The 11,903-nt window shown below is 53.4% G+C and overlaps 7 protein-coding genes across 7 annotated transcripts; 4 read left to right on the top strand and 3 right to left on the bottom strand.

The window, feature by feature from the left end:
• Positions 1 to 1,223: 1,223 nt before the first annotated feature.
• Positions 1,224 to 1,733, top strand: H257_04363 (hypothetical protein; the record flags this gene model as incomplete). Its single annotated transcript, XM_009828828.1, has 1 exon — positions 1,224 to 1,733. The coding sequence occupies one exon, from the start codon at positions 1,224 to 1,226 to the stop codon at positions 1,731 to 1,733; it is 510 nt and encodes a 169-aa protein (XP_009827130.1).
• A 957-nt stretch (positions 1,734 to 2,690) lies between these two features.
• Positions 2,691 to 4,568, top strand: H257_04362 (DEAD-box ATP-dependent RNA helicase 15). Its single transcript, XM_009828827.1, has 4 exons — positions 2,691 to 2,809; positions 2,875 to 3,085; positions 3,148 to 3,564; positions 3,625 to 4,568. The coding sequence occupies exons 1-4, from the start codon at positions 2,724 to 2,726 to the stop codon at positions 4,168 to 4,170; spliced, it is 1,260 nt and encodes a 419-aa protein (XP_009827129.1). The 5' UTR covers positions 2,691 to 2,723; the 3' UTR covers positions 4,171 to 4,568.
• Positions 4,564 to 6,242, bottom strand: H257_04361 (hypothetical protein). Its single transcript, XM_009828826.1, has 5 exons — positions 5,517 to 6,242; positions 5,290 to 5,474; positions 4,925 to 5,230; positions 4,801 to 4,866; positions 4,564 to 4,743 (listed from the first exon to the last, which is right to left on the bottom strand). The coding sequence occupies exons 1-5, from the start codon at positions 6,225 to 6,227 to the stop codon at positions 4,665 to 4,667; spliced, it is 1,347 nt and encodes a 448-aa protein (XP_009827128.1). The 5' UTR covers positions 6,228 to 6,242; the 3' UTR covers positions 4,564 to 4,664.
• Positions 6,243 to 6,864: 622 nt separating this feature from the next.
• H257_04360 (hypothetical protein) lies at positions 6,865 to 8,344 on the top strand. Its single transcript, XM_009828825.1, has one exon. The coding sequence runs from the start codon at positions 6,879 to 6,881 to the stop codon at positions 8,214 to 8,216; it is 1,338 nt and encodes a 445-aa protein (XP_009827127.1). The 5' UTR covers positions 6,865 to 6,878; the 3' UTR covers positions 8,217 to 8,344.
• A 438-nt stretch (positions 8,345 to 8,782) lies between these two features.
• On the bottom strand, positions 8,783 to 9,193 carry H257_04359 (histone; the record flags this gene model as incomplete). The annotated part of the gene is made up of 1 exon (XM_009828824.1): positions 8,783 to 9,193. One exon carries the CDS (start codon positions 9,191 to 9,193, stop codon positions 8,783 to 8,785), a length of 411 nt encoding a protein of 136 aa, XP_009827126.1.
• Positions 9,194 to 9,498: 305 nt separating this feature from the next.
• Positions 9,499 to 9,984, top strand: H257_04358 (histone H4). The gene has a single exon (XM_009828823.1). It carries the CDS (start codon positions 9,517 to 9,519, stop codon positions 9,826 to 9,828), a length of 312 nt encoding a protein of 103 aa, XP_009827125.1. The 5' UTR covers positions 9,499 to 9,516; the 3' UTR covers positions 9,829 to 9,984.
• Positions 9,985 to 10,688: 704 nt separating this feature from the next.
• Positions 10,689 to 11,581, bottom strand: H257_04357 (hypothetical protein; the record flags this gene model as incomplete). The annotated part of the gene is made up of 3 exons (XM_009828822.1): positions 10,689 to 10,841; positions 10,906 to 11,116; positions 11,424 to 11,581. 3 exons carry the CDS (start codon positions 11,579 to 11,581, stop codon positions 10,689 to 10,691), a joined length of 522 nt encoding a protein of 173 aa, XP_009827124.1.
• Between the last annotated feature and the right edge of the window lie 322 nt (positions 11,582 to 11,903).

Here is an 11,903-nt window from a genome sequence, read left to right as displayed (position 1 = left end):
CGGCGGCAGCATCCTCCGATTCGTCGGCCCAGGTCGGTTTCTTCCCGCGGTTGCTGCTCTCGACGGGGTTTTGGGGTGTGTCGACACCCAAAGCCCGACTCGTTCGCTTCCTTCGCCCCCCCGACGCCATCCCTGGCGACGATGACCGGGCCGTTGCAAACCCACCGACAAACAACTGAAACGCCGACGCGGGGGGGGTGTCGTTGCCTCGTCCTCGATACGTCGTGGGGTACTTTGGGGTGGTGAACTCGATCTCAGGCGTGTTGATACTCAATTGCGCCGTCAACGACTCGTCCATCTTTGCGTTCATGCGTGGGATACCCGGGACAGCTGCAATCTGCGACATGGTTACAATGCCATGGGTTGGAACTACCGACGTGTGTATACTCGTTGCTCCTCCTTCTTCGTCCGTCAGGAGCGCCTTCAACTCGGTTTCGACCTCTACACATGACTCGAGGATCTCCTCCGACAACGCTCCTATTTGAGCGTGCAGCCCCACAAATGCCACGAGCACCCGGAGCAGCAGTTTGGGCGACTGATCGGGTAGCGCCGCCAGAATTTGGGCCGCGTAGATCGGGCGGCCGCGCATCACACACCCAAGCAGCATGGCCGTGGACCCGCTCAAGATGACGTCTTCGGGGTTCCACGTCGCGCCCGACTCAGTGTCGGGGTGGTGCAAAATGTGCTCGAACGACGCCACCCGCCGCACAAAGTACAAAGTCAGTTTGTCCAACGTGCTGTCATCGTAGCGTGCCACGTCATCGCGGTTCGTGTCGTTGTGCTCGACGCAGTTGACCAGCGCACTCAGCGTGAGCAAGCACATGTCAAAAGTGGACTTGTCGCTGGTCGTGGCAACGTCAATGTCGTCGGGCAAAGTGGTGGCATCTTCGCCAGAGATTGCCGAGGCAGCATGCAGGAAGAGCGCGACGAGGACGCGGGTGCCGTGCGCCGCAGCCACATGTGTGCACGCAATGTCGTTCTTATGGGTGAGGTTGATGAGTACGCGGAGTGCCATGAGCGGCAACTCGTTGGGGACGACGGTGGATTCGGATGACGACGACGATAGAATTCGAAGAAGGACCGTGACGACGTTCGTATGCAGCACCAAGTGGTCTTGAGCGCCACGCTCAAGAAATGACGCTTGCTCCAGCAACCGAAGGCCATGCAGGAGATGCGCGGATGCGCCTGGAAGATGGGGGACCGCTGCCGAGAAGGACGTCTCGATGACCCGAGCGACAATGTCCAGGCCGCCGCTGTCTCGAAGCAGGAGCTTCCGGCTGCGAAGGAGGGCGGCGTTGGCTGGTGTGGGGCCAGGGGTCGAGTTGTTGGATTTGCTGTTGGAAATGCCATATTGGGTCGTCTGGTCGGTGTGGAACGCATTGTTAAGCACGGAAAGCACGACATCGGTCAACGTCACGATGGGCATGAACTTGATTGAGCGGAACATGTCGTCCGTGCGCAAGAGGGCTTCGGCTTGTGGGACGAGGGAGCCGCCAGAAGTGGTGCCGCCGTCGCCCAGACGTCGCGACGATGACTTTTTCCGCAACAACGCTCGCTTCTTGGGGGCATCGCCGTCCAGTGTGACAATATCAGCTGTCGCGTGGCTGAGCGTCCATGATGTACCGCTGGCCAGCTGCAGCACTTGGAGCAGCTTTGAAAACGCTTTGCTGGTCAACCCTTCGCAGTTCTCCGTGTCGAGCGTGACAAAGTACAACAGCGTCATCATGCAGTAGATATGCTCGTACGAATTGGCGGTGTGATCTAGCTTCAGACTTTCTACAAGTTGCATGCAATGGGCGAGGCCCCCTTTGGCTCGTAGGAGTAGGCGGCCGTTCGTCGACTCCGTTGTTGTTATGGGCGGTTGTGCGGCTGCTGGCGACTTGGACGCGCAGACTTCGGCCAGTTTGAGCGCATGGATGGAACGAGATAATCCCTGGCCTTCATCGATGCCATCCAGGTAGTAATGGATCTGCTCAAGCGCGGCATGGCTCTCGCCGCTGTGCTGCAGACTTGCTGTGCTCTGCATCGCCAAAGTCTTTCGCTGGTACAACTCCATTGGGTGGGATTTCTGCCCTTGGACGACAGTGATTGGTTGAAATATTTCCCCCCACTCTTTCGACTTGTCCAAATTTGAATTTTTATAACGATTTACTTCGAAGTACTGGTAAGTGTTTGCTGGAGTATAGGCAAATACAGCATAGATTGGCGGATTTACTCTGGCTTTCCTATAGACATAACGTTATCAACCGCCTTGTGCCACCACAACGTTAAGTCTACTGCCTACCAATCTTACAGCTTCAGGGACATGTTGATACTCGCCGTCGTGCCTCTAGGAGTGACTTATGCTACTCTGAGCGTCATAAACATGCGATTTTGAAGTAAAAGTTGAGCTTGAACTGTGTACTTGTGAATAATAACATAACTTTAACCTAATCTGTTAAGTGCACTGGAATGGTTGTCATAATCACTGGTTTTATGGAAGTCTAATAACGCTAAGTTACATGCCGCCAACGCTCATCCGATCACTTGGAGTTGAGTGGCGTCCGGATACCGCCGAGATCCTGGAAATTTCGATAGTCCGGATAAGAAAACCCGAGCCCTACACCGGTTCGAAATTTAATATACGTTGTTCAAGTGAATTTCAAATATGGAACTTTGTGTGGCTCTGTCAACCCCCTCAAACTGAATCATTTGCTAATTAGCGTTCCGCCGCACATATTACCATGGCTGAAGAACAGGAACTACTCGACTACGGCAGTGACGAAGAAGTCGCTGTCGACAACAAGGCCAACGCCAAGGAGACCAAGAAGTAAGAATCCATGCTCCACCACCCTCAACCTCGAGGCCTCCACTTAACACAACGTCTACGCGAAGGGGCCATTACGTCGGCATCCACAGTGCCGGCTTCAAGGACTTCTTGCTCAAGCCCGAAGCGTTGCGTGCCGTCGTGGACTGCGGGTTCGAACATCCGTCTGAAGTGCAACACGAATGCATTCCTCAAGCTGTGCTCGGCATGGACATCATTTGCCAAGCCAAGTCTGGGATGGGCAAGACTGCCGTGTTCGTGTTGGCCACGTTGCATCAAGTAACCTACCAAACCTATTGCCCCTCGATCAAAGATCATTGCTTATGCGCATCTTATCGTAGTTGGAACCAGTGGAGAACCAAATCAGCGTCGTGGTCTTGTGCCACACCCGCGAACTTGCGTTCCAAATCGCTCATGAATATGAGCGATTCAGCAAGTATTTGCCCGACGTGAAGACGGCTGTGTTCTATGGCGGCGTCCCCATTGTGCAAAACCGCGAAACGTTGAAGAACAACCCTCCTCATATCGTGGTGGGCACTCCGGGCCGCGTCCTCGGCCTGATCAAGGAAAAGACCTTGAAGCTGGACAAGGTCAAGCACTTCGTAATGGATGAATGTGACAAGCTCTTGGATGCCGTGGACATGCGTCGCGATGTGCAAGAAATTTTCAAGTCGACGCCGCATGACAAGCAAGTGATGCTCTTCTCGGCCACGTTGAGCAAGGAAATTCGCCCCGTGTGCCGCAAATTTTGCCAAGACGTAAGTGCAACTGTACCAGATGCCTCATGTTGAGATCAAACTTACCTCGTCTCCCTTTAGCCCATGGAAATCTACGTGGACGACGAAACCAAGCTGACGCTGCACGGCCTGCAACAATACTTCATCAAGCTTCAAGAGTCCGAGAAGAACCGCAAGTTGAACGACTTGTTGGATGCCCTCGAATTCAACCAAGTGGTGATCTTCGTGTCCAAGAAGAACCGCGCCCGCGAATTGAGCCGCCTGTTGAACGAGTGCAACTTCCCTTCGATCTGCATCACGTCCGACCTGCAGCAAGAAGAACGCATCAAGCGCTACAAGAGCTTCAAGGACTTCCAAAAGCGTATCTTGGTCACGACGGACTTGTTTGGTCGCGGCATGGACATTGAACGCGTCAACATCGTCGTCAACTACGACTTCCCCAACGACTCGGACCAGTACCTGCATCGCGTCGGGCGCGCCGGTCGTTTCGGGACCAAGGGGTTGTCCATCAGCTTCATCTCGTCCAACGAAGACTCGGACATGCTCGCCAAGGTCCAAGCTCGGTTCGAAGTCAACATCCCCGAACTGCCCGACCAAATCGACATTTCGACCTACATGGCCACGTAAATTTTGATTCCTTGCACCTCTCGCGCCCATGGCCTCCCTAATCTTGATAATATCCACAACCCCCTCCCCCGTTGGCCTGGTCAACAAACATCCCTTGTAAAACTCCATGACTGGTCCCAGTCCAAGAAGGTCCGCCGCCCCTGAAGCGGCCAACCTCCATGCCAAGTGGCAGTTCCATGTGTGTCCTACAGCTGTAGCAGCACAGAGCGTCCTAACGCCACGGAATTGGCACTCGCCATATCTTGAGCTACCGGTAGTTTGTCTAAGCAGAACAGCTACATACTTAGCCAAGGATATTACGACCTTTGGCAATATTATTATCCTCCCAAAGACACACACTCTGGCATACTAATCCCATCAACTCCATGAGATATGGTTTAAAAGACACACACTCTGGCATAATAGTACCATCAACACCATAAGATATGGTTTAAAAGACACACACTCTGGCATAATAGTCATGAGATAAGGTTTAGCCAGTCATCTGTAGCTGGCTAACGACGCTGTCTCTTGAACGGGGCAGGGTTAATTGGTTTGAGTCCACTCAGCTTGGACGCGTACTGCGCTCGCAGCCTACATCCATCACGAGTCGTCAGCCCATCTCACAACGTTAGCATCATATGCACGTACTCGTCGTTCTTGAGCGCAGTGAAGTGGTCGGTCGTGTCTTGGTCTGTCAAGTGCGTGTACTTGGTCCTACGATCTCCCATTATAACCAACCATCTTGATCATACAAGACTCTGTGGGAACGTACCGCCCCGACTTGCCAAAATTCTTGACCTGCATGACCGTGGGCAGATTCTCCCGGTTGGTTTTGTCTTCAAGCGTGGGTTCGTCGGCGTCGCGGCGGCGGACGTCGGTATCCGTCTTGATGCTCTTGTCGTCCACGTAAAACGCGCCCTTGTGGTAGTACTTTTGCAGAAACTTCCACTTCTTCTTCTCCTTCTCCGTCTGCTTGCCCAGCGCCGCGTCCTCCTTCTCGCGCTCTTCGTCCGTCATGTGTCGCCGTCGCAGCGTTTCCGCCGCCTCGCGCTCGCGCTCGTCCCGTGCGTCGCGGTCCCTAGCCCACATCCATGACACAGTCGGCCTAGACGTTCGATCGAGTATGTATGTACCTACCGCTTGAGACGGCGCATCTCGCGCAGTTCCCAGTCCTGCTGCTCCTTCTCCGGGTGCAGCCCATCCGTGTCGTCTGGCATCTCCGAGTCAGTCGCGTCGTCTTGCAAGCGCTGCGCCGCGTCGCCCTCTTCACGCAACAGCACCTCCGCCACCAACTTGCGCGACTCGGCCTTCTTCTCCAAAGCCTACCATGTCCATGAGATACATACATAAATGGAAGCGCTTACCCGCTCGGCGAGTGCTTGGTCGCGTTCTTCCATGGCTCGGAGCTTCTCCTCTTGCTCGCGAATGGTGTCCCGGGCACGCTTGGGCACGAAGATGGGCTTCAGCATCTGCTCGCCATCGGACGAATCGGTGTCGGTTTCCCACTCGGACGACTCGGACTCGGACGACGCCAATTGGCTTGGGGCGACGGCGATGGATGGGCCGGGAGTTGTTTCCAGGGCAAGCGCTTCGGTCGAGACGGAGAGGAGTTGCTCTGGTTCGTCTCGCTTTTGAGCGAGGATCTTACTTCGAAGGCGCGCACGACGATCGACGTCATCATCGCTTGCGTCGGATTCTGAATCGATTAACGGAGCCGCAAACTTCGGGGCCGATGGTTGGGGGGCTATTGCTAAGGACGAAGCTTTCACGATTTGCGCCACGATCTTTCGTCGCTCATTGGGAACGGTGATCGACTTCTCCCGCGACGATACAGCAGGCTTCTTGGACCCAGCGAGAAACCGAGGGCCGTCGTCTGGCATGAGTTCTCCGACGGCGAATTCAGGGACGTGGCCGGCACGATACCGCGCGACTTTCTTGGTCGAGTCGACTTTTGGCAATGGGGCTTCATATTCCTCTGTCTCTTCAAGGCGCCTTGAATGGCGCAAGGACATGGCATCGCCAGGCTCGGTGTCGGGGAGCAACAGCCCCAAGTCCTTCTTCGTGAACAAGCTCATGTTGGTCCAGCAACCTTTTTGAACTAAAATGGATCACTCAACATTTGATATGCTCTGTGAACTAATATATGAGAAGACTTAATACCCTTCCTTCGAACTTGGATATGTACTGTATCGTCCCAGACCACCCAACGATCAGCCAAAACATTCGACCGGCCCATCATGGACCTAAAAACTCGGCATAAACGAGAGCTACTAGTAATACGCAGGAACAATGGTCACGACAGGTCTGGCCAGCGAGAGCCGTCAATCAATTCACGGCGACGATATCTGGAATTCACTCTGGGGATAACTAGGAAAAATCCCAAAATACTCGCGATGAGCGTGGAAAAACAATTGAATCTCGACCGTAGTATGGACTCCGTTCGTTGTATGGACTACGCCGACCTCGCATTACCACCCTCATTCGTTACCGCTGTAACGTTAGCCTACTACTCCGGAGTATTATTATGATGGGGATGTCATGTGCCGTACGTTGAGGGCCGGTTACAGTACTACTCAGAAGTACGTAGGATGTCAAGGTTTGAGGTATGAATACTAGTATAGGAGAAATAAGAATAGGATTATTCCTTCGCTTGGAGCAAGCAGATATAAAAATATAAATTTTCACAGGTCTGTAGTGAAAGAATCCTCGCCACAGAGATTGAAAAGATGTCTGGCGATCAAGGCGGCGGCGTTCCGTACATCGGATCGCGGATCAGCCTGATCTCGAAGACAGACATTCGCTATGAAGGCCTGTTGTTCAACATTGACACTCGACAAAGCATGGTGGCGCTGCAGAACGTTCGTTCCTTTGGGACCGAAGGGCGGCGTCCAGACCACATTCCGCCGTCGGACACGGTGCTCCAATACGCCACGTTTAAGGCGTCGGAGATCAAAGATTTGCACGTGTGTGAAGCTGCAGCACCTCCTCCTCTTCCCCCCAAGCAACAGAAGCATGTAGCTCCCCCGCCACCTCCATCCCCGAAAGCGCTCGTCCAGCCGCCTCCTCAACCTGTAACAGTCGCGCAACAGCCCCCATTTCCGCAACCACATCGCGCACCCCCTCCGCTTCCAAAGCAGCCCGTTGCGCAACCTGGATCAGCCTCCCAGTACCAGCAGCCTCCATTGCCCAGCGCCGCTCGTCCGGCCTCACCCAAGCGAACATTCGTGCCTCCGACTTCAAGTGCGCTGCTGACCCCGGGCGCCATGTCCAAGTCGAACACGTCGCATGCAGTGCAGCATGTCGAGCAGCACCAATCTGATTCTCAACGCCAGCAGCAACCTTCTCGCCAAGTGGACCACCCTCCTCGCCAGCAGCCATCCCGTCAAGAGTATGCTGCCACGTCGTCGGCGTACCACAACGTGAACCCTCCCGCTCCGTCGTCTTCTTCGCAGTCGAATGCTGCTTCCCGGACGATTCCTGGCATGGGTGGTCACCTGTTGCGACGAAAGGAACGTCGCGTAAACAACGAGACGGGGCTGCCCGAAGGCGGCGCCACGGCCACGGGGGGCGAGTTTGACTTTGCCGGGGGCTTGGGCGACTTTGACAAGGAGAAGGAGTTTTCCAAGCTCACAGTCCAAGAAACCTCGCGCCCCGTGGTCAAAGGGTCGTACCAGAAGTCGTCGTTCTTCGACACGATTTCGTGTGATGCGTTGGATCGGTTGGAAGGCAACGGCGGCGGGCGCATGCGGGCGCAAGAGGAGCGCAAACTCAACACGGAAACGTTTGGGGCCGTGAGCCTCAACAACCGCCGACCTTACCGCGGCAACCGCCGCAATGGCAATGGCAATGGGGGGTACAATGGAGGCTACAATGCCAATGGAAACGGCCAACGCAACAACTTTTACGCCGGCCAACCCCAAGGAGGGTCTCAGCCCCGCCACCATAATGGCCCGGACGGCAACCGCGGGCATCATCGCACGTCGAACAACCTCCAACAAGCGCAGCCCCGACAACAATATGGCGGCAACCGTCACGGCCAAGCTGCGGCGACGCCAAACGAGTAAACACGCACAAGTATGACACGACGAGGTCGTCTTAGGTAGATGGAGTACCAGTTGGAGAATGCTGCTACGGGTATAGATAACGTAATAGCTATCGTTGGAATTCAAGCTGTAGTAATACTCCAGTCTCAGCCACTCCTACGAAGCGCAACACTCGTTTGGAAATGCAAACTGCAGCATCATGGCAATGACAGCATGACTGGGCAGGGACGTGGACTGAGAGCGATTGGCTTGTATTGATCGGCAACTTGTGGGGGGGTTAAGCTGGACGGGCGGCCAGCGCATTCTTTCGATTGAAAGACTAAATGCACATGGCAATTGCATTAGGTGATTCTTACACATTCATCATGCTAGCATTCACCATACACCGACATTACAGACCATTTTCTGTTACATGACTGACACACTCTTTTGAGCTAAGCTAGAGCTACAAGCCAACGGTTAGGTAAACTTCCTCTCGCCGTGAGAGACTGGTATCAAAATTGATACGAAATAGACAAACGATGCTTTCTCGAGGAATTGGGTGGTGTTGAAAAACACCAGAGATGGAACTTGCAAAGGCAAGTAATTTAAGAGCGTTCGCCACGGATGCGGCGAGCCAATTGGATGTCCTTGGGCATGATCGTGACACGCTTGGCATGGATAGCACACAAGTTGGTGTCTTCGAACAAACCGACAAGGTAGGCTTCAGCGGCTTCTTGCAAGGCCAACACAGCCGAGCCTTGGAAGCGCAAGTCGGTCTTGAAATCTTGGGCGATTTCACGGACCAAGCGTTGGAACGGCAACTTGCGGATCAAAAGTTCCGTCGACTTTTGGTAGCGACGGATTTCACGCAAGGCGACGGTACCAGGGCGGTAACGATGCGGCTTCTTCACACCGCCGGTCGCGGGGGCCGACTTGCGGGCGGCCTTGGTGGCCAATTGCTTACGGGGAGCCTTGCCGCCGGTGGACTTGCGGGCAGTTTGCTTGGTACGAGCCATGTGGACTTGGAGTACTTTTGAATAATGAAAAGACTTGGTCTGCCCGCCAAGAGTGGACCAATCACACGCGCGCCAAAACTAACATGACTGCAATCAAAAAACGAAGTTTTTCACAAAATTCCCGCCAATCATGTATCGTTATATTCTGCATTTACCAATAAGAGTAAAATACATTCAAATTCCGCCAATCAAACGTTGTCAGTAAAGAGTGAGTTTCTCCGCCAATCAGATGCTGTATCTTGTGTTGGATTGAATGTTGAAATTTGACTCCATTCGCTCCCAAGTTGCTCATTTTGAATTTTGCATTCATTCAACAACTCAACATGTCTGGTCGCGGCAAAGGTGGTAAAGGTCTCGGAAAGGGTGGTGCCAAGCGCCATCGCAAGGTCCTTCGTGACAACATCCAAGGGATCACCAAGCCCGCTATCCGTCGTCTCGCTCGTCGTGGCGGTGTCAAGCGTATCTCCGGTTTGATCTACGAAGAAACTCGTGGCGTCCTCAAGGTGTTCTTGGAAAACGTCATCCGCGACTCCGTGACGTACACCGAACACGCTCGCCGAAAGACCGTCACGGCCATGGATGTCGTGTACGCTTTGAAGCGCCAAGGCCGCACCTTGTACGGTTTCGGCGGTTAAATCGATTGCTCACGCTCTCAGCTCTCAACGAGGACCAACAACTTGTTGCCTTCTTTACATCTGGTGTTTTTCAACACCACCCTCTTTGTATGAACTTATCGTTCCCATCCACTTCTTCGCTGTACTAATCTCGTCGATATAACGCCTTTGATCTGACGTGCCAAAGTGTGCATGTTGATGACATCGAATACACTACAGTAGTCATCGTGACCCCACCATTATAATGTAAAACCTCTTGCTCGATTCACGCGTGCCATTTGCGCATTAACTAAAAGCATATGTACCCATTGAGATGTACATTTCGTCAGACACCGTGTATGTCCATGCGTTCGTACCCTCTCGGCTGAAAAGTCATCGTGGCAACATATTACCACGCCTTCCGTTGGTTCATAGTATAAGCAGCGCTCATCTGGTCATGCTAGGATAGTGGATCGTACTCACGCTCATCTGGCCATGCTAGGATAGTGGATCGTACTCACGGCGCCATTTTCACAGTGTACGTTATGAACGTCGTGGCATAGTTTGTGTCAAATCGTAGCAACAAGTTAATAGCAATGGTAGTATTCATTTTCATCGATCCCTCGAGGTACGATCGCGATCAATGGATTGGACTTGCCGTCATGGCGAACGTGTATCGTTGAGGTACACGTGGTTGTGCAGTCGTCATCCACTTGAATCTGGCGGCTGTGTCATTTTGGAATTCACATTCTTTATGCATGATGAATACGAAGATTGCTCAAATGCAAGGCACATGGCCAATCGAGATCTGGCTGAACGCGGTCACTACAGAGCGTCGGGGTCGAGATCGGAAACAGTTTTCGACAGGGCGAGGAACGCTGGATGGAGTTAAGCAGGGGTCGTTACTGGGCTTGGAATTTTTCGATCAGCGAAAACGTCACGCTGCTATGTACCACAAAGCAAGGCGGCGGCGATGACAGGCGTCGCTGAGACCACCCACGAGAAGGCTGCACGTCCACGACAAGATGGAAAGCAGTGGGGCCAACGCTGGAGTTCTGTGATGCACACACCACACAGGTCCAACGCTCCAATTGCAAATCCACTCAAGGCATATTGCACCAACGGACTGGTGGTTTCCCACGTGATAAACGCCATCGACCCACGATCGTGGTCCATGATTATGGACCAATGAGGGTCTTCCGGCGGCCGACATGTGGCGAAGAAGTTGGCGTGCAGAGCGTCCAGAACGTTGGCGTAGTCCGCCCCTTGGGACTGACACGACAACGACGGCACTGCCAAGATGCGCAGGCCACCGGAGGTGGGTCTTAGTCTAACGAGGAATGAGTCAATGAATGTGATATTCCCACAGCATTTTGGGCAGCGTCAACACCCCCGTAACGTTATGGCAAGTGCCGCTTTGCTGGCCGGATCGACACAGCCGAAGTATTTGAACTGTAGGCCATGTAGGGATACTGGACTCCTAGATGTGCGGGAATTTCACGGCCGAAACGTTGTGGGGGGTAGCGCGGTGTTCTGGCCCACCAGAACACCCCAAGATTATCCAGACGTCAACAAGCAATTGCAAACGATTGCATCGGTCCGTTATTGCTGTCGTGTTCACTGCCACTACAATATACGACTCAAGCACAACAGGTTCGTCTTGGGATGCATGCACAGCGCCAGTGAAGTCGACGACGGATTGTAGCGCCAAGTCGTTGGTCGGTTGCAGTATTGTGAAATCGCCCAGGCGAATGTTTCCAAGTACTCCGGCAGCTTGTGCCTTATACGTATGCATAGGCCGTGCATGCAGTAAGGTTATGCGACTAGTAGCCGCAGGGACTGGCGCCATGTACCAGTAGTACGTAGATTTGTCGTCGAAGTGTGCGCCATAATTTGGATTCGGTGGAAAGTCCTGGCAAAACGTATCCGGATAATCGTATCCATGATACAGTATCCACTGCCTCCATAATGGGACGTACTGAACAAGGTAATATAGGGTTGCTTGTCTTCGAAATGCCTCAGAGTACTCTTGCATCTCTTCTACTACAGTAACAGTTAAGTACTTCGAAGTACTTTAGAAGAAGAGAGGCAAATTCTGTTGTCAGCTCCTTCTGAAG

Source organism: Aphanomyces astaci (assembly GCF_000520075.1).
Source record: "Aphanomyces astaci strain APO3 unplaced genomic scaffold supercont1.7, whole genome shotgun sequence".
Classification (NCBI taxonomy): domain Eukaryota; phylum Oomycota; class Saprolegniomycetes; order Saprolegniales; family Verrucalvaceae; genus Aphanomyces; species Aphanomyces astaci.
The sequence above is the reverse complement of the archived record's forward strand: the minus strand, read 5'-3'. Positions and strand labels throughout refer to the sequence as shown.

What these genes read in the sequence shown, in the direction of transcription:
- H257_04362 (XM_009828827.1), top strand. Translation starts at nt 2,724, where the DNA reads ATGGCTGAAGAACAGGAACTACTCGACTACGGCAGTGACGAAGAAGTC. An exon ending in AACGCCAAGGAGACCAAGAA is followed by an intron (nt 2,810 to 2,874) that starts GTAAGAATCCAT and finishes GTCTACGCGAAG; the next exon opens with GGGCCATTACGTCGGCATCC. An exon ending in GCCGCAAATTTTGCCAAGAC is followed by an intron (nt 3,565 to 3,624) that starts GTAAGTGCAACT and finishes GTCTCCCTTTAG; the next exon opens with CCCATGGAAATCTACGTGGA.
- H257_04361 (XM_009828826.1), bottom strand. Translation starts at nt 6,227, where the DNA reads ATGAGCTTGTTCACGAAGAAGGACTTGGGGCTGTTGCTCCCCGACACC. An exon ending in ACCAAGCACTCGCCGAGCGG is followed by an intron (nt 5,475 to 5,516) that starts GTAAGCGCTTCC and finishes TGGACATGGTAG; the next exon opens with GCTTTGGAGAAGAAGGCCGA. An exon ending in AATTTTGGCAAGTCGGGGCG is followed by an intron (nt 4,867 to 4,924) that starts GTACGTTCCCAC and finishes GGGAGATCGTAG; the next exon opens with GACCAAGTACACGCACTTGA.
- H257_04360 (XM_009828825.1), top strand. Translation starts at nt 6,879, where the DNA reads ATGTCTGGCGATCAAGGCGGCGGCGTTCCGTACATCGGATCGCGGATC.
- H257_04358 (XM_009828823.1), top strand. Translation starts at nt 9,517, where the DNA reads ATGTCTGGTCGCGGCAAAGGTGGTAAAGGTCTCGGAAAGGGTGGTGCC.